The 19,400-nt window shown below is 35.6% G+C and overlaps 4 protein-coding genes across 4 annotated transcripts; 1 reads left to right on the top strand and 3 right to left on the bottom strand.

The window, feature by feature from the left end:
* Positions 1-902: 902 nt before the first annotated feature.
* Positions 903-1,687, bottom strand: LOC133687897 (blue copper protein 1a-like). The gene is made up of 2 exons (XM_062107238.1): positions 1,417-1,687; positions 903-1,299 (listed from the first exon to the last, which is right to left on the bottom strand). Exons 1-2 carry the CDS (start codon positions 1,577-1,579, stop codon positions 950-952), a joined length of 513 nt encoding a protein of 170 aa, XP_061963222.1. The 5' UTR covers positions 1,580-1,687; the 3' UTR covers positions 903-949.
* Positions 1,688-1,773: 86 nt separating this feature from the next.
* On the top strand, positions 1,774-4,448 carry LOC133681957 (guard cell S-type anion channel SLAC1). Its single transcript, XM_062105173.1, is given in 6 exon segments — positions 1,774-1,847; positions 2,903-3,075; positions 3,161-3,851; positions 3,853-3,885; positions 3,978-4,009; positions 4,012-4,448. Coding segments are annotated over 6 exon segments (1,347 nt in total). The 3' UTR covers positions 4,356-4,448.
* LOC133698555 (protein TPX2-like) lies at positions 4,441-10,013 on the bottom strand. The gene is made up of 17 exons (XM_062121523.1): positions 9,698-10,013; positions 9,403-9,540; positions 8,475-8,628; positions 7,986-8,091; positions 7,446-7,496; positions 6,797-6,894; positions 6,648-6,714; positions 6,466-6,528; positions 6,218-6,304; positions 5,977-6,029; positions 5,784-5,862; positions 5,630-5,695; positions 5,474-5,536; positions 5,226-5,303; positions 5,079-5,123; positions 4,886-4,992; positions 4,441-4,810 (listed from the first exon to the last, which is right to left on the bottom strand). The coding sequence occupies exons 1-17, from the start codon at positions 9,870-9,872 to the stop codon at positions 4,792-4,794; spliced, it is 1,449 nt and encodes a 482-aa protein (XP_061977507.1). The 5' UTR covers positions 9,873-10,013; the 3' UTR covers positions 4,441-4,791.
* A 4,177-nt stretch (positions 10,014-14,190) lies between these two features.
* On the bottom strand, positions 14,191-17,845 carry LOC133676930 (probable LRR receptor-like serine/threonine-protein kinase At1g12460). Its single transcript, XM_062098743.1, has 2 exons — positions 16,017-17,845; positions 14,191-15,917 (listed from the first exon to the last, which is right to left on the bottom strand). Exons 1-2 carry the CDS (start codon positions 17,309-17,311, stop codon positions 14,426-14,428), a joined length of 2,787 nt encoding a protein of 928 aa, XP_061954727.1. The 5' UTR covers positions 17,312-17,845; the 3' UTR covers positions 14,191-14,425.
* Positions 17,846-19,400: the final 1,555 nt, after the last annotated feature.

Raw genomic sequence — 19,400 nt, 5'->3', positions numbered from 1 at the left:
CTAAAAAAAAAATTATAATTAATTTATATTTATTTTTTTCTTTAAGATAAACCAAACAAAGTATAATATAAAAATAAAATCTTAAGATTGTTGTTAAAATATGTTGTTTTATATTAAACTAGTAGGCAATAATGTTTACTTTATCATAATAAAAATATACAAAACATAAAAGATTGTTTAAGGTAAGTGAAGAGTGCCTACAATCTTAAATCTATAAATATGTAAAATAAAATTCAAGACAAACATGATTTTTACATAAATATATTAAAAAAATACATGCATGCATACTAAGTATATATTCAAACTTGTAATATATACAAGATTAAAGTCCTAGCATATATACTAATAATAAAAAATAATAGTGCTTAAATTAAAATTAAAAAATTAATATTTATTTGTTGAAGTATTTTAAATGAATGAAATTTTTGTTATCGTTAATAATAAATTATTTGTTTTTTAAGTTTTTATTATTTCTCACTTGTGGAACTAAGATGATTGCAATATATCTTTTTCTTTATTTTTTTTTCTAGTGAGTTTTAGAAGTTAAAATATTAAAGAATTAATAAGAATTAATCATTACCATTATTAACCTTTGATAAATTATTATAAATCAAGAAATAAATCTAGAAAAACTAAAAATTCTTTGAGTAGGAAAAATAAAAATGATTTGTGATTAATTTCTCATACAAATTTCCAACACAAAGTGTCTAAATGGGTCCTTGCCAAGCAATGGGGCAAGAATTGAAGGGTATGGAAATTAAGAATTTTGTATTTTGATTTCAACTTCTGTTTCTAAAGCCATTTTAAGGGTAATGTCAAGGAGTATGAGCACAAATGACTTGTTTGTGATTGAAATAAAATTAGCTTACAAACCAACATCTCAAAAACGAATACAAATAATAAAAGACTAGAAAAGAATAATAATCCTTGGATAACATCATTATGAAAATCAGAACATGATCATCCCAAAAATCCCTACAATGGCCACAATCAACCCATGGTATCTAGAACTAGAAGCAATGTCGCCTGCTGCTCCGGATGGCGAGGTACCAGTTGGGCTGGGAGAAGGTGATGTTGCAGGAGATCCGAATTGAGGCAACACTGTTATGGAAACTTTCTGGTTCCCAGACTCACAGTGTTTGGCCACACCACAAATGTACCATTTATTTCCAGGAGTTGAGAGTGGAATCACATCATTTCCTGTAGTCAAGGGCACGATATCATCAGCTGCCTTGCACTCTTGGAATCCAGTTCCGTTAACTCTCAACACATTGTGTGCTCCTGCTGTATACTTGAAAACTGCACCAAGAAATCAAATTATCAAAACAAAAATAAATAAATAAAATTGCCGAGTTACTATTTAAGGCAGTAGTAGTAAATATACGCGTGCAATTTGTTTAGAGGGAGTTGAGTTACCAAGGGTGTCTCCCACGTAAAATGTTTTTCCCTGAGCCCAGGTTTTATAATCAAAGCCTGGTCTCCAACCTGTCTTGTCACCAACCACATGTTCTGTTGCCAAAATTGAAGGAAGAAAGACTGCAACAATGGCAATGATCATGAACATCCTAGAAGAAGCCATTATTGATAACTTTTTACTAGTTAAGCAATTCTCTCCCTGATCTTTTCTTCTTTCTTTTTTTATTGATGTTGGTGAGATGTTTCTGCGATGCTGATTGTTGCAAAGTGTTCAAACACTGCTGCCTATATATAGAGTTTCTCAATGTGGGGGGGGGGGGGGGGGGAATAGTTGGGTCTAAGCTCTGTAACGTACCCATGGCCCGGCAAGGGCGGCAATGGCACCATAAAATTCTTGAATTTGCAGCAATTGGCAACAACAATATTGCCAAGCAAGTTACTCCTTTTAAAAAAATTAAAAATTAAAAAATTGATGGATCCATTTTACACAGTAAGTTACTCTGCTAGAGGCCATTCAGATTTTGTTTGCTACGTAAGACTTGTTCAACAAAAGTGGCCATCGTGGACTTAGTTGAGAGGACTTGGACATATCTTGCACATATTGCCTGCCAAATGTGGAAACGAATGTTATGATTTTTGGCGTTTTCTTGAAGCAAGAGATCGAAAACGAAATGAATGTATACATGTAAAAAGGCAAGGAGAAACAAGCAAGAAAACTTCCTGGCCTTTTGCTTTTTTCTCTCTTTCTTTTCCGGTCATCCTTTGCATTTTTTGAACAAGCCTGTTTGTACCATGCTGCTGCCTTGGCTTCGGCATTGTCATCGTCGCCGTCCTAAAAGAATCGGTGAAGTATTTGGAATTAGGTAATTAGCCCATTTCTTCAGCGCATCTAATTCCAATATCCAGACCGAGATGCTGTGGTAACGTCTAGGCCTGAAAGTGGAGATGAAGTATCAGGCCTTACTTTTGTAAGTTGGCCTCCATAAGCTTTATTTGACGTTGGGCTTTAATTTATGGAATCATTGAACCAGCAGTACCTCCCATTTAATTATCAAGACAAGAAACTTCTCATGAAAATCTCAAAAATACAGTTAAAATAAGAAAAGAAAAAAGAAAATCTACAACAAGTTTTTAATGGTTGATAGACTAGTGTTGTAGTGACGGAAAGATCTCTTTAATTTCCTAGCAACCAAACATGCATGCAAGAAGTGGAGCAAGATTTCTTTTATCTTTCTCGTGTAAGCAAATTGTTGTTGAAATCAAATGGTGATATTAGTATAAGATTGTGCTAAGTTTTGCATCACGAGAAATCCCTCATAATAGTCTCCATTTCCTCTACCACATAACCACCACCTAATTAGCAAGCAGCTGTGGAGCTTCTTTTTTCAACGCTTAAATTTTCTCGTGATGTCTCTTACACTTATAAACGCAATGAAGCATGCTAATTTCCATAAAGAAAGGATGTAGGAAAATAAACACAAAATAGAGAAACCAAGGCTAAAGATGAGAGGAGGGTTCTTCCAAGAAGTGGACGTAGTTTTGGTGGATTTGATTCGGCTAGTAGGGTTAATGGGGAAGCAAGGAAAGGGGATTTTAGTATCTTCAAGCAGATTTTTATGCTAGGATTACTATTCATTCTGAAAAATAAAAACCTCTCTGGTTTTAGTTTTTAATAATTGTACCAAAGAAACAGTTTTCTTATAGATTAAAATAAATAAATTTAAATAAAAATAAATAAATAAATTTTCATGGAAGTGTCTAAGTAGTCAAGCCGTCTTATGGCGTGCACTTGCAGCAAGTCCAGCTACCCAGTTTCCCCACATAATACCATTCATCAACCTTGCCTTCTGACTCTTAGCTCTTGCGATCCTAATTTATGTTTCTTTCACCTACATTCTCAAATGCATATTCTACTTTGAAGCTGTCAAGAGAGAGTACTTTCACCCTGTCCGTGTCAACTTTTTCTTTGCTCCATGGGTTGTGTGCATGTTCCTGGCCAATAGTGTACCCCCTCTGCTAGCACCTGAAAATTTGCATCCTGCCCTTTGGTGCGCCTTCTTGGGACCTTACTTCTTCCTTGAGCTCAAGATCTATGGCTAATGGCTATCAGGTGGAAAGAGGCATCTTTGCAAGGTAGCTAATCCATCTTCTCATCTCTCTGTAGTTGGAAATTTTGTTAGGGCAATTTTAGCCTCTAAAGTTGGGTGGAAGGAGGCAGCTAAGTTCTTGTGGGCAGTAGGCTTTGCACATTACCTTGTGCTGTTCGTCACATTGTATCAGAGATTGCCAACAAGCGAACCATTGCCTAAGGAGCTCCATCCCGTGTACTGTATGTTCATTGCAGCCCCATCTCCTGCAAGCATTGCTTGGGAAACTATATATGGTGATTTTGATGAGCCGTCTCGGACGAGTTACTTCATTTTGATGGGCTGTCTAGGACGTACGAATAAACTTTTTCACAGGGTTCGGGTAAGACTACCCCTATGTTGAATTTCCTTTCCAGGTTTCCAATTAGTTTCAGGCCTAGCTTAACTTGTGGATTATCATTTGTAACTTCACAGGTTTTCAGTGGCATGGTGGTCTTATACCTTCCCATGACAACAGCATCAGTGGCAACAATTAAGTACGCACAGAATGTCCCCGGTGTTCTAAGCAAGGGCCTTGCACTTGCACTTTCTTTCATGTCATCAACGACGGTGCTGGTATTGCTTGTATTCACCCTTCTGCACGCCTTTGTTTGGCACACATTATTTCCCAATGATGTTGCCATTGCCATAACAAAGAGAAGACTTGTCAAGGAAAAGAAACCCTTCGAGGAAGCCTGTGATACATGGCGATGGACAAAGCAGGCTCTGATCAAGCACAATTCGGCAAACAAGGATTTTAGTGGAGAGAATGATATGGGCTTACTTCAAGCACATTACCTTAACATATGTTAACGCCAAATCTAATATAATTTGTAAAGGCTTTGATCATTGTTCATTATGTCATATGGATTGTGAACCAAAAATGAAAGAACTGCAATTTAGAAATACCTCCAAGACACTACTATCAACTGTATTCTGTATTTTCCACTAACTATTACATGTGTTGTTCATGCAATGCTACAGAAAAAGTGTGGTGGTATATGGGTAAGAAGGCCTTGATGGCTGTACAACACCGACCATGTAGTAATTTTTATTGGATTGGGGACAAGCCTACGAAATTGTAGGAGACAGAGGTTAGATTTACACTAACGCGTGACATCAGTTTCTTCCACGGTAAACAATTGATCTCAAACGATACGGACTTCCATGGTTTCCGTATAACAAAAAGATTGATTATTATTGTCCAAGTGTTCACCCATCATACTCCATTCCCTGTAATTCTCAAGTCTCACCGGATGCCCAAGCTCCTATTGACATTCCAAATAAAATTATCACTGTGGAAATGGAATTAGGGAAAAAATTACTGATCTCCGTTGACATACCTCCTGATCGATTGGTTTCTGACTTCATTGGTGCCCATACTGCTCCCATATTGAATCTGCTGCTTTCCACCAAATATTGATTGCCTTTCTTTCACCAAATGCACCATCTAAAAGAAGAAAAGAAATAGTTTATATCTGGAACAAAATGAAAGTAATGTTGCACAGAAAGGTTCCAAACAGGTGTCATGCTTACCTTCTGCTCTGTTTGCAAGGGATTCAATCTATTTTCTTTTGGACCCTTACGCCAAAGAAACAATTAGAGACATTAAGCAGAGTAGACTTGCAATAATGATATATGTGTGTTTGCTATGACAAAGAATTTAGAAGGAACAAGGAGAACCTTCGTAGACAGATAGCTTGGTTGAGGAAATTGCAATTGAGATTTGTTATTTGGCTGGAGTTCACTTGTCAGGGAGAGCTGGCATTCACAGGCCAAAAGAATGTGAGCATCTTGGAAAGCATATGAGTGCAAAGGCTACGATAACAATAATGAGCACTACAACAGAAATAAATGTATGCATCCCTCAAACAGGAGATAGCATAATGATTTTTTTTTTTTTAACTACAAGGTACAAATTGAAGGGTTACCTTACTGAAAAGATCTATGGGTGGATTATGTTGAAACCTCTTCTCCGTATGAAAATTAAATTCCTGTAATTAACACTATATTGTTTCAAATGATTCTGCATACCATTAATCAGTAGTTCGGTACATATATAGCAACTAGAGCTATCAATGGATTACCATGGGCACCGTGGTTTCCCGAATGCTAGTTTGAAAAACACCCATTTCTCCTTTACTAGAGAATATCTGCAATCAGAGACAAGAAGCAGGTTCACATTTAGTAATTGCTACCACAACATTTAGAGCATAATATCTGCACTATTTTCTCTATTACCTTCTTATTCAGAGGGCGAGCTTTGAATGTATGTGTTGCACCACATCCGTCCTGCTTTGGAGGATTCATGGTGGTTGGTCTGAGCAAAGTAGGAGCAAATTTGAAGTAAGCACTTAAGGGAAATGAACATCAAATGAAAATTGGCCATCACAATTTACTCATTCTGAAGTCAATTAATAAAAAAAAATATTACCTTCTGGATTCTGTCTTCACACTTTCTGAAATTGTACTGGGTTTATCCAGCCCCTGTAATAAAGCATTTCAGTCTCCCCACGTTTTAATAATTATGACAAAGAAGATGATTACAACCACTAAGTAAGACACAGAATACCACCAAAAACAGTTCTCATCGTATTATCTACAAGATTTGAACCAGTGACGAAGACTGTTTTCAGTTGGATTAGTAATCATGATTTCAAGGAATCTAAATAAACCTTGTTTGAATCATTGCACTGAAACGAGGAAGATGAAACTGAAGAGTTGTGCTGCATTGCCCTTTCTAATGTCTTCAAGTGAAATTCCTGAGAAGCAATAGAAGCATTTCTCAAACACCAAATACAGGACAAAAGCTTCCTTCTTCTGAAGTGTTTTTCTATAGTTGGAGCAGGACCCATATTCTCAGCACTGCTCTACTTAATATAGACAGAAAAAGAAACAGGCAGAAGCCAGCTCAAGCACTTACTTGAAACTCTGGCAACTTTGGGGTACTCTTCTTTGGAAGAGGAAATGAAGGAGCCTCAAGAATCTGCAAAACAAAATGATATATATATATATATATATATATATATATATATATATTTATTTTGGGAAAACAAAACGAAGTTTCATATATGACATCTCAAGCTATTTAACTTGTATACTCACTTTTCGGTTCAATGGGCGTGCTTTGAATCTTCGTGCAGGCACTGTCATGCATTGCTGTTCTTTGGGCCTGAGTTATAAACATGTCAATTATTTGTCCATCTGTGTTAAAGATAACTTGGTACCTCAGAATCTTGAACAGAAGCACAAACCTCATCCTCTGTGCCCTGTGTGCTGTTACAAGGTCAGGCTCTCTTGGAACAGTCAGCCTTAGTTTTGCATGAGAAGGGATTTTATCAACAAAACCATCCTGCAAGACCAGGTCGAAGTATTTGGTAACTTCAATTGATGATTTTATCCCGTTATGTAGATTGAACTATACAATCCTCTCTCCAATTCCAAAAGGTCTGAACTTCATCTCTTTTTCACCCCCATTGTTCTGATGATTATAAGTTTTCCTTTTATATACATATCAAAGCATATAGAAGATCACAGCTAAAAACATAAAAGCTTTGTGCTTGATAGTTCATGACTATTGGAAAAAACATCAAAGCTGTCCTAACCACTTTATGTTAATACAAGTTAAGATTGTAACTTTTTTTTATGAAACAATGGTGGCGAGCATATTTTCCCCAGAAATTGCATAAAAGTTGTGCAAGTATACCTTTGGGGTTTAGGATTATGCTTCTAACATTTCTGAGGGTTGATTACAAAATAAATTAGCTCAGGTGAACTGAAAAATCATTTTTTAAAGTGTTTGGGTGTGACAGACTTCAGGTCAACATAAATTAGATGATTGATCAAATATGCAATGCATACAAAATGTAACTTGAGGTCCAAATTAAAACAACAAGCATCTACCTTTTTAGATGTCTTGTGGATGAAATCTGTTTTCTGCTTTCCATCACCAATCTGTTATGTAGAACATGTAAATGGACTGGTAAATATTTATAAAAAAGGAAAACAAAACGATACTAAGATTTAGTTCAGGACCCCTGCACTAAATTTAGGGATCAATTTCACTCACAATCCGCATTTCACTAACATGAGCTTCCAAATGTCAAGCCAGGTCCAGTCATTAATAAACAGCCACACCTACATCCTAATCAACTCCTTTAATTTGATAATAGAACATGAGAATGCAAGATACGGTAAAACAATTGAGGGAACATTCCCAATAACATGCATCAATGTGGCAACCACTGGTCTGCCTGCAACTACATGGTCAAAACCCTTGTATAAATAACAAGAGTTCTTTCTTTCTTTTTTATTCTTTTATTTTGTGTGTGTGTGTGTTATCAAAAAGTCCATTATTGATCAGCACATATAACTTCATGACAAGTTCTCCAAAATACAAGCAAAAGGAATGAGCAAGAAGATTGATTCACAAAAGCTGTGTACCTTGCAAACGTGACCTCCTTCCAGTTTCTGCCTCTTGGCAGAATGACTTTCAAGTGCAGAAGAATTGCATAAGCTTCTCTCCTTTTGACCCAGCAGTATCTGAAATCTAAAAATTAGAGATGTAATATTAGAAAGTGACTGTATTAAACTGAAAGGTCTCTGATTTTAGCTTCCAGTGAGTTGCTATATGGTAATTGCCTCTAGCTTAAATGCATAGAATATTAAATATTCTTCATAAAAGAAGATGAATGCTTTATGGTATATACTCACAAAACAATCCACATGTTTGCCGAAGTTGTGCTTTTAAAATTGAATGGGCCATCTAACTAAAACCATAAGAAAAGGACCAAGACAAGTTCCAAGTTGTAGCTTTATTGGAAAATTTCATAAAATAAATAAGCATATTTCTTCAACAGTATAGCAAGTAACGATAAAAGTTGTTTTCTTTGACCACAAGTAAATAAGAACAAAGAATTTAGTGAGAATCACCTGGAAACACCTATTTGAGTGGGGTGATTTTGCTTAGCCAACTGACTAGCCGTAGGTTTCATCAAAGTTGAACTCCTGGGAAATGTTGGCTTGACTGCGGACTTCACCTTGGGGTTTGATTTATCAGTAGATTTCTGATGGTAAAAAGTCAATCCTACAAGCAAAAACAAGAAATTTTTTGAAAGCTAGCACAGTTTGACCAAAGTTTTGGCAAACTAGCACAAGTTGAAAAGGTATTTGGAAAATAACACAGTTTAGTTAAAGTCGCAGAGAGGAACCACAACTTTGTTAAAGTAACGTTTGGGAACACGACTTTAACCCCTAACCCTAAACTTACTCTAAATAAACCCTAACCTAACTCTAAATAAACCCTAAACTACCCTAACCCCAAATAAATCCTAAATTGAAATCAGTATCTCAAACATCAGTTAATAGCTAAAAATACGAGGAAGGGTGATCTAGCTGGAGTAATATCTTAATGCAAGAATAACACAATCATATAATGTTTCTCAAAATAGTTGTTTGCCATTGTTTTTATTCAACTCCAATGATAGGAAGCTTCATTGCATATTTGAGGCTACAAGCCATGGAGGATGGAATATTGATACAAATGAGTGTTGGTATTGCAACATGTATTGATTCTACCATTAAAAAAAAATCAAGGTCTATGTTGTTTTCAAAGAACACTGGTCCTAAGCACTGCTTTCCCAAAAAAAAAATCATGGAGTATTTGGTGTGAAAGTGAAAACAGCTGTGTAATATTTTTCTGACAGAATTATTTTTCACCAAGTCAATCTTGAAAAAAAGAAAATGGGATTGGCCAAGCAAGGTTTATTTCGAGCTCTAGTCATCACAATCTAAAATTTGCTATGGTGAAGTAAAAGTCATAGGGCATATATAGTCTCTACACAAGCATAATCATTAGTACCTGTATCGTCCACCTCTATTGCAGAAACTTCTGATCCCATGTCATCATTAAGCAGAGGAGCCCTATTTTCCTCATCTTTAGATTTTGGAGAGGTATTAACATTCTCCAGTAGACTGTACACAAACTTTGCCACAAATGCTGAAACACAAACAAATACACCAATTTAAGCTAAAAAAGAATAATTATAAAAATAGTAAATAAGGACTGGCTTGATAATAGTTATTAAGAGCTCCATAATTCAATAGACAATCAGGGAAAACGAGCAATGAACAAATTACGGTGTTTTGAGACTCACGAGAGGGAGGACAGCTCGGCGCCGTATCAAACCACCGCTGAACCTCACGCGCCTCCGCGATTGACTCCCGGCTAGTGAAATCGAAGTACTTTGGAGCATCAAACTCGTAATCAAGATCAATTTCACGTGCCTCAAACACCATAAACTCCACGTCCATTTTCTCTTCCATTTCCATCTCTCTCCAAAACACACACTCTCTCTATAACCGTTATAGTGGAGGAGAGGAGAGGAACGGCGTTGATTCCGTTGAGAGAACGGTCGCTTGCCAAACCTCTCTTACTGTAGCATCGAATGCAATAAGTAAATAAATAAATCATTTAAAATAAATACTCCTTTTTCTTAATTTGTTCTGGTATTTAGTTGCCAAAAATACACCGCTGGGTTGGTGGGGTTTTTTTTTTTCTCCAATAATATTTTCATTTAGGTTACAATTTATTTTTTTAAGGTAAAACAGCCTAAAATCTTATTAGATAAGGAAAGATAAATTTAGTTTTTATGCATGATATCATGTTTGTTTTTGTTTTTGTTTTTTTAAATTATTTTTGAAAAAAACATTTATTTTTTTATTTGTTTCAAAATAATTTTTTCTATATTTTTAGATTAATGTTAAAAATAAATTTTAAAAAATAAAAAATATTTTAAAAAATAATCATTGTTATAACACTAAAAAACATTTAAAAATAGGCAGAATTATATCCTGAATATTAATAAATACCCGAGAAGCACAAAATGAGGTTTTGAGTTTTTATTATTATTATTATTTGCAATGATACAAAATTTGAATTTTATGGAACTGAAGTTTATAATAATGTATTAATAATTGGATAGTGAGTGTGAAAATGACAAGACAGTTCTGCCCTGGGAATCTGGAAGAATGGCTGTAGTTGGGTTTCGAGTGGTGAGTGAGATTTGAATTGAGATAAAGGGTAAGATGTGGAATTTAGTTGTCGAGGGGAGTGAGGTTTTTGTCTTCGAACAGAGGGGCGAGTGTTTATCGGGGATCGAGATTACTGTCGAGGAGTCTGAAGATTTCGGCGCTTGTTCGAGTTGCCCTTGTGGGTGCAGATAAATTACGAGATTTGACATTAACGGTTTTATTCGTTTTGGCAGGTAAAATGGGATCGGGTGTGGGGTCCGCTTTCGAAAATTCAAAAACGAGAGGGACTGGGTAGAACTGGAAAATTGGAAATTAGAATAAAGGTCAATTATTAGAGTTGAAAAGTCAATGGGAAATTAAAAAATGATTTGATATCAGTTCAGTACTTCAGTTGTTTGTAATTTGTATAGCCTTTCCATTATTATTTTTATATATTTTTAAATCATTTTAATATACTAATATTAAAAATAATTTTAAAATATATTTTAAAAATTGTAAAATCTTAAGATGCAGCAATCAGCATCACGAGGCAAGCAGTGTTCACCAAAAATAACTGAGGCTGTCTTATTGAGTCGAACCTTTGTGTGCCTTCCATGAAGAAATTTGATAGCTATTAGTCATAGCCTTTTTTATGCCTCCTCGTGAAGAAATTTGAAATCTGTGTTGTGATCCCTCTTTAAACCTTGTCTTTCAACATATTTTTAAAATACAAAAATACCAAGAAAAAATATGTGTTTAGTAGATTTATGATATTTTTATCATTTTCGTTTATTTTATTATTATGTGACGAGTTTTTATTAAAAAAATAAAAAGGTATTTAGAGAGTGAAAAAAAAACAAGGAATTAAAGTAATTACAAACCAGAAAAATAATATAAAAGGTTATGAAAAAGAGAAAAAAAAGACTAAATTGAAAGATCAAGAAAAATTGAAAAGTTATTCAAATAGATCTTTTACATTAATAAGAAGAAATTTAATTAATTAGGGATTCATGGTTAAAAAAAATGTAAAATTTTTTAATATTATTTTTTTAGTTTAGTTTTTTCTATTTTACAAGGAATCCAAAACAGTATAAATAGGAGGTATTCACACAAAGAAAAGGAGGGGGACACATATATGAGTATATTTGGTAGTGTGGTAGTGGTTACTATTCAAATAACTTTTCGTATTGAAATACGTGTTAATGATATTTTTTATTTTTAAAATATTATTTTTGATATCAGCACATCAAAACGATTCAAAACATGCAAATCATATTAAATTTTAGTAAAAAAAAGTTGAATTTTTCCCAAACGGTTTCATAGATCGAAAGGGAGAGGCTCTTGCAAAATAAACTAGCAAAGAACATAGTATAAGGCAGGTAAAAATAATTAAAAAAAAAAAAAAACCATGGAAGTCCAGTTTATCCAGCAACTGCAACCTTATTCCTAGCATCCGATCTCTTGGCTCTGATGGAGGTGACCTATATCGTCGACATACCCCCATGCCTCCCTACACTAGTGGCGTATGACAAAATACCTCAAAAGTCAAACTGGTTGTTATGCATACTGAACGTGCCGACATTGTATTTTGTTTTTTTTCATGTTCCAACCTTTTCGACATGGTTTCAACCAACTCTAATGACTCGAAAAACTCAATTTTAATTTCATATATGATTAATTTGTTGTTAAAATAATTTTTTTTTGTTTTATTTTTAATTGTAAATATGTATTGATGTTGTTTTGAATAAATTCATGATGTTTTCATGACTTTTTTAAATGTTTGATTATGTTTATTTATATTAATTAAATTAATCGAAATATTTATGGTTTCATGATAGTTATACTTGATAAATAATTAATTTAAAATACTTAACATAATTTAATCTTTAAATAATTTATCGTTGTGCATTTAAGCATATTATAAGATTAGATAAAAATTAAAACAATGACGCCATGAAAATTGTTTTGGAGTCGGATTGTCATTTAAACAGGGCAATCGATTCACCTGTTGGCCCTCTAGATCGAAGAAGCTACACCAATTTTTTTTTACATTTATTAAGATATATGTGATGGTGTATCAATGTTATCAAACACATGGGTCAAGCTTTTAATTTGCATTTAAACTTAACGAAGCCACGTGTTTTTTTTTTTTTCCTTACGAAATAATTGACATTTGATTTGGCTCGGGCACTGGGCCTAGTGGGTTGTGTGTAATTGGATCACTCAAAACACTTTGTTTTTTGATCCCAAAAGCACATGAATTAAAGAATAGCATGTGGCCCAAATAAATAAATAAATAAATAAAAGGAAATTCATGCTGAGAGCATATATGGTGCTCACCCGAAAAGCATTGGAAAGTGACAAGTCATTTTTAACTGGGGGAGTTTGTAACCTCCATCACGAGAACCTTTTGTCATAATCTTTCCTTTCAGTTGTGGTTGACAAGAGAAGGGACAAATTGGGACTTCTTGATCTTCAAGTGTCTGTCAAGGGTAGGGTTACGAGAGGCCAATTATGGACAGATTCTATCGACTGGCTGTGTGGAGACATTGCTCTGTGTCCAGATTAAAACTACGCTATTTTATATAAAGGATGACTTGCTTAAAGAAGATGAAATTACTGTAAAGCCAGAACTTACTGTAGAATTTGAAGGTGCTGTATTTTGAAGATTCATCTTGGTTGCTCTTCTTATTTAAGAAATCTTTTATCTATATGCTTTCAGATGCTGACTTTGTTCAGGAGTCAATTAAGAATAATAGGGAGAGGCTTCAAAGAATGCATGCTGCCTTTGTGGCAGGTTGAAGCAATTGGGCAGGCAATGAGTGTACAAAGAGCAATGGGGGCTTTTCCTGTGAGTTAATCAGCTCTAATAGAGAGAAAGGGGAGCTTGAGCTTTGGGAGAAATTGTTGGATAAGGCAAAGCTCAATGTTACTCCGGGATCTTGCTGTCATTGTATTGAACCTGGATGGTTCCAATTCTGTTCTGCCAACTTGACTGAAAGGGATATTCCTGTAGTTATGGACCGAACTCAGAAAAGTGTGGATGACTGTAAAGCAAGCAGTTGAAATGTTTGGTTTATTCTAAAGAATTAGATCCCATGCAGATCTTTTGGCAGTTTCCCTGTTGACGATGGAGAGAGAAGGAAGAAGAAGCTTAGTTGTCAATGATCTTGGAGAGCAGAAGTAGTGTTAGTACTAGTTTTTTCTACACTTTTGATGCCAACAATAGGAGGAAGTAAATTGAGACAATGCTGGTATATATTGTTTTCAATAATTCTTTCAATGTACCATGTCAAGCACTTAGTGCAAATGTTCTAAGATCATTTGTAATTTATTGTTGCCACTTTTTTTTCCAGTGATGGAGAAATGGAACACCGATTACCATCAAATTAAATTACTGGTGGCAAAAAACACTGTTCATAATGTTCCATCAAATTAAATGGTTAATCTGTAAAGTTCAGCTTCATGAGAGAAAGTTACTGGTGGAATACTTAAAATCATTACCTCCGGAGTGAAGCTGCTCTCTGCTGCATTTGATTTGGAGACAGGTAGAGTCCAGTGAAAAAATCATTCCACTTACAGGAGCTGGATCAAAGTGCTTCCCGGAGGCTGAATCGCAATGGTGAGGACACCCGACTCGAGACAATAAATGAATCATTTTATTGCAAAATGTTGCAAATGTCAGGAACAATTTACTCTTTTAATCTCAAAATGAATACAAAAGAATGATTTCTATTTTTTTTCCCCTAATATCCAACTCCCTTGTCTCTGCACAATGAGTCACACCATCTTCCAGCAAGGCTGCCACTTTTTTATTATTATTATTATTATAAGTGCTGGTCCAAGAAAACCATCTAATGCAACTCGAAAATCTACGATGATTCTACTCCAGACCTTATAGACTCGAGGACCTGAACAACCTCAGCCATGCTAGGTCTTCTTGAAGGAACCTCAGATGTGCAAATCAATCCTAACTTCATGACTTGAATCAACTCATTCTCTGAAAAACCTCGCAAACTTCTATCAAAGCAATCTGAAGCAGAGCCGGTCTCCAACAACCCGCGAACATATTCACACAGAACCACCACCTCATTTGCTGTAGGACTCTCCACCGGTTTCCTCCCAGTAACCAGCTCCAAAAGAATCACTCCAAAACTATACACGTCACATTTATCACTTAATCTTAGACTCTGAGCCAACTCTGGTGCAACATACCCTACTGCATTGTGGAATTTTGTTAAACCATAATTGTCCAAAATGGGGAGCAACTTCCCCAACCCATAATCAGACAACTTGGCCTCGTAATTTTCATCTAATAGTATGTTAGTGGATTTGATGTTGAGATGGAGAATTGGAGGCCTACAGTCATGGTGAAGATAAGAAAGAGCCCTAGCTGTTAAGAGAGCAATTTGAAACCTCCTGGGCCAGTTTAATTCTCTGTTCCCAACACCAGTACTGGTTCCCGGATAATTAAGCCCATGCAGATTGTCATATAGATTACCATTAGGAATAAATTCAGACAAAATTAACTGCATTGTTGAAGACCAGTAATACCCTTGAAATGCAACCAAATTGGGATGTCGAAGGTTACCTAACCGTCCAATTTCTTGCTCAAATTCATCTTGGCTTCTGATCCTACCCAGAGTCTCAAGCTTCTTCACTGCAATACAAACCCCGCCTTCAAAAGTAGTTCTGTAGACTGTTCCAATTGATCCACCACCGATTAAACATTCCTTGTCTAGCAAAGCTTTGGTTCCAGCCTCCCAATCTTCGTACTTTGATGGCAAAGTCTTGCTGAACAGAACCAGCTTCCCAATTATAACATTTGAATCTGTTGAACCCAATGGAGTACTCTCAACTACAGTTGTCACATCGTCTTTTTTCCTGCTGCGTGCCCTGATGTTCATGATTGATACCACACAAACCCCAGTAAGGATCAGTGCGGCAGCAACAATTGCCACAATAACAGAGTTGCTGAGCACCTTGTTTTTCTTCGATTTGTTACCTGTGCCATTGCCACCTCCTGAGCAAGAGATATCCAAAGGTGTCCCACAGAGCCTAGAATTGTTAAGAAATGCAGCTGCGCCAAAAGCCTGGATTTTTGGTATTGAAGGAATGGGACCTGAAAGGTTGTTGGAGGAGACATTGAAAAATTTTAAGTTGGCCAAATTTCCAAGAGAAAATGGAATGTTCCCAGAAAGGTTGTTTTGTGACAAGTCAAGAAGTTTGAGGTTTGATAGGCTTCCTAGAGTCTCCGGTATGCCACCATCAAGCTGGTTTCTATGTAAATCAAGGACTTCTAGAGACGTCAAATTGTCAAGGGTGTTGGGAATTTCTCCATCTAATGCATTTCCAGAAACATCCCTGCATAAAAAATAAAAAAACAGAATTTTTTGGTCATGTTTGGATTAAGAAAACAAAAGCTGATGAAATCTAAAACACCAGGATAATGTTTGGACTCACAGCTCACGAAGAAATCTGCAGTTGCTGATATCTTTAGGAATTTCACCAGCAAGATTGAGGTTGTGCAAATCCAGAAGGAGCAGCCACTCAATGCTTCCAAATTCTCTAGGGATTGTCCCCTTTATTGAATTGTTGCCCAATTTAAAAACCAAAAGCCTCTCCAAATTAGCGATCCCAACTGGGATACTCCCATTCAGCCTATTAAATCCCAAGTCGATAAATTCAAGGCTTTTGCAGTTTGTAATGCCCAAAGGGATTTCACCTTCCAGTTCATTACTTGAAGCATCAAAGAATTTTAGACTTTCACTGCAAGTTCTCACCTCTGGAATCCCCCCTTGAAACCCATTATGTGATAAATTGAAGTAGCTCAAGTTTTGCAATCCAAGAATTCCAAATGGAGCCAGCCCAGTAAACATATTGCTGCCAAGATCCAAAAAACTCAATCTTTGGCAATTTGAAATCTCTTCAAGCACACTCCCGGTTAGCACATTGCTCCTCAGAGACATGTACTCTAATACAGGAACATCACAAATCCCAGAAGGCAATTGACCACTAAGATTATTGAAAGAGAAATCAAACCCTTCAAGATTAGTACAATTTGCAATTGAAGCAGGGACGGGACCAGAGAGACTATTATGAGCAATAGAAACAAACTTGGTCTTGTAACAAAACTTGAACAAAGCAAATGGAATCTCCCCAGTGTAACCATTCCTTGACAAATCAAGAAATCTAATCCTTTGCAAATCACCAATGAATTCTGGTATTGACCCAGATAAGGCATTAGAACTCAGATTTATCTTCCACAAAGTGCTTAATTCGGCATATTCTTGAGGGATATTGCCTGTAAATTGATTGCCAAAAAATGTCAAAATTCTTAAAGATCTCAAACCTGATAATGCTGGTGACAAAACCCCAGATAAGCTTGTGTTCCACAAAACAATTCTCTCTACAAAACCAAGAGGGTTGCAGAACACGCCATTGTAGTTACAAGGATTGCTACTTGGGACCCAATTAGCCAAGCTGTTGTAAGGGTCATTACTGATGTTACCCTTGAATTGCAGCAAGATCTCCTTCTCAGTAGCTGGTGAAACTGTGGTGGCAGCGAATCCAAGGAAGAGAGAAATTAATAGCAAAAGAGCATGGGAAAGACACAATCGATACAATCTTCTCATGCTCACTGAATAAATGTTGATAAATAGATCTAGCCCTTTGGCATTATTGATGGTGGATCCAATTGAAACAGGATCGGGGTATTCTTGCAGCACTCGCATTGAGAAACACAAGAGCACAATCATGACTAAGTAAAGGACGCATTTTTCAACTTCTGGTATCACTGAAATTAAAGAAAGCACTTAAATTGGCGAGCACAATTGCTAAACAACCCAATTTGTTTATGGAACAAAAAAAAAAGATCTAGGGAGTTTCACTTTGGTGAGGTTTGTGTAAAAACATGAAATTGATGAGGCATGGGAAGTGAAGCAATAAAAATGGTGAAGAAATAGTGGTGGACTCACACTGACAGTGCCTTGGCTGGAAAGGAAGCAGGTGAGCCAATTTAATACTCCCTCTTTCTCTGCTTTAAAAAGCCCCCATCTCTCTCTCTCTAGCATGGTGTATGTATAGCTGACACCAACTTGAAGAAGAACCACGTGCATGTCCATTTCGTTCTCACTATCTCTAGTCCTTAACACATAATCATGCTTTAAAAAAAAAAAAAAAATAAAAAAAGAGCACTCATTTTTTATGGATTGCTATAAAAGAAAGAAAGAAAGAAAGAAATCTGTCTTGTTCAGTCACTAATCCTAGGCCATGACCTTGTAGCTTCTGTGGCTGTCTGTAGCAATGGATTTAATTTCTCACCAACCAATGCCAACCAGTCACAGGATTCTAAATATGATTACAGAAGGGACCAGTTAACTTGATAAAATTAACGAATTAAGAAAGAAAAAGGACTTGCTATGCATAAAAAATAGAGAAAAACAAAGAGGAGATAAAGTGAAGCAAGGGAAGGGGTCTTTAAATTTCTTTTTGCGGGTTTTTTTTTGTTTGTGTTGTTGACGAGTTCTTTGCTGCTTTTTTGAGGAGACCATTGAAGTTTCTCACTATCTTTCTATCTTTCTTTGTATCCGTTTCGATGGAGACGTTTGAGAGGACATTTAACATTGTTTCCTTCATTTGTTTTTGTAGTTGGAAGCGAAGGTGGGCCGTCAAATTTATTCTTCCATTTATTGTGTTATGCTACTGCATTGAAAGGAGGTGGTGATGTATGATTATAGCAAGTTAGCAATAACAATTCTAAAAATTAAAACACAACTCATGACTTGGCTAGGCTAGGCTTGGACTTAAACAGTTTCCAGCTAGACATTGAAAATCCTCTCCGCTGATTTTCCATCCAGATCTTGCCGTTTAAGACATACAGGGAAGTCATGCCTCTTGTGTTTAACTACTCTGATATTCACAATATGCTGTTGCTCAAGTTATTTCTTTCTAACATGAACAGAATTGTTTATACCTTTCAATCTCCATTGTGTTTGTAAGTTAGCAAATGGGAAAGGGGATGGGTAAAACTTATTGAAACCCGGCAGCTTCATCACATTTTAACATGCTTGAAATATATATATAGGTCACTCGCTTGTCGGATATCGAAGTTTTCAGGGAGAAATGTAAGGTGGCGTTGGGAAAGCTGTTTCAATATTCCAACACAAGTACGTGCTTTTTAGTTGTTTTGGTTTTTTTTTTTTTTAATATAGACCATGTTTGTTTTCTGAAATTCACTTTTTGAAAAATCACTTTCCAAACTTTCCTGTGTTTGTTCATCATTAGAAAAGTTGGTCAACGGAAAACACTTTCTGGTTAACCAAAAACACTTTCCAGTCAACAGAAAACACTTTCCAGTCAAAGAAAAATTTGGTTTGGTTTCCAGGAAAGTGTTTTCCCTTTTGGCTGTGTTTGTTTTCCGAAAAGTGGTTTTCAGGAAACCACTTTCCAAACTTTCATGTGTTTGTTTGCCATTAGAAAAGTTGGTCAACGGAAAACACTTTTCAGTCAAAAGAAAATTTGGCTTGGTTTTCAGGAAAGTATTTTCCTGGAAAATTTGAGCGGAAAACACTTTCCGAAAGTTGTGAAAAATTTAGAAATGTCATTATTTGCTGATTATATCAAATTTGATCCTCAAACTTTTGATTGCTATATATAATTTGTTTTGAATATTTATTTTTCAATTCCATCTCTTAAAATTTAATTTTTATATTAATTTTGGTCCTTATTTTTATAATTGCTATTTGCTTTTTCCTTATCATTTTTTTATTAAAATTTTTTGTCTATCAAATTTGATCCTCATTCTTTTGATTGTTACTTATTTTATTTGAAATAATTTATGAAATG

Source organism: Populus nigra, chromosome 1 (assembly GCF_951802175.1).
Source record: "Populus nigra chromosome 1, ddPopNigr1.1, whole genome shotgun sequence".
NCBI lineage: Eukaryota > Viridiplantae > Streptophyta > Magnoliopsida > Malpighiales > Salicaceae > Populus > Populus nigra.
Note: the sequence above shows the minus strand (reverse complement) of the source record. Positions and strands in the feature narration are given on the sequence as shown.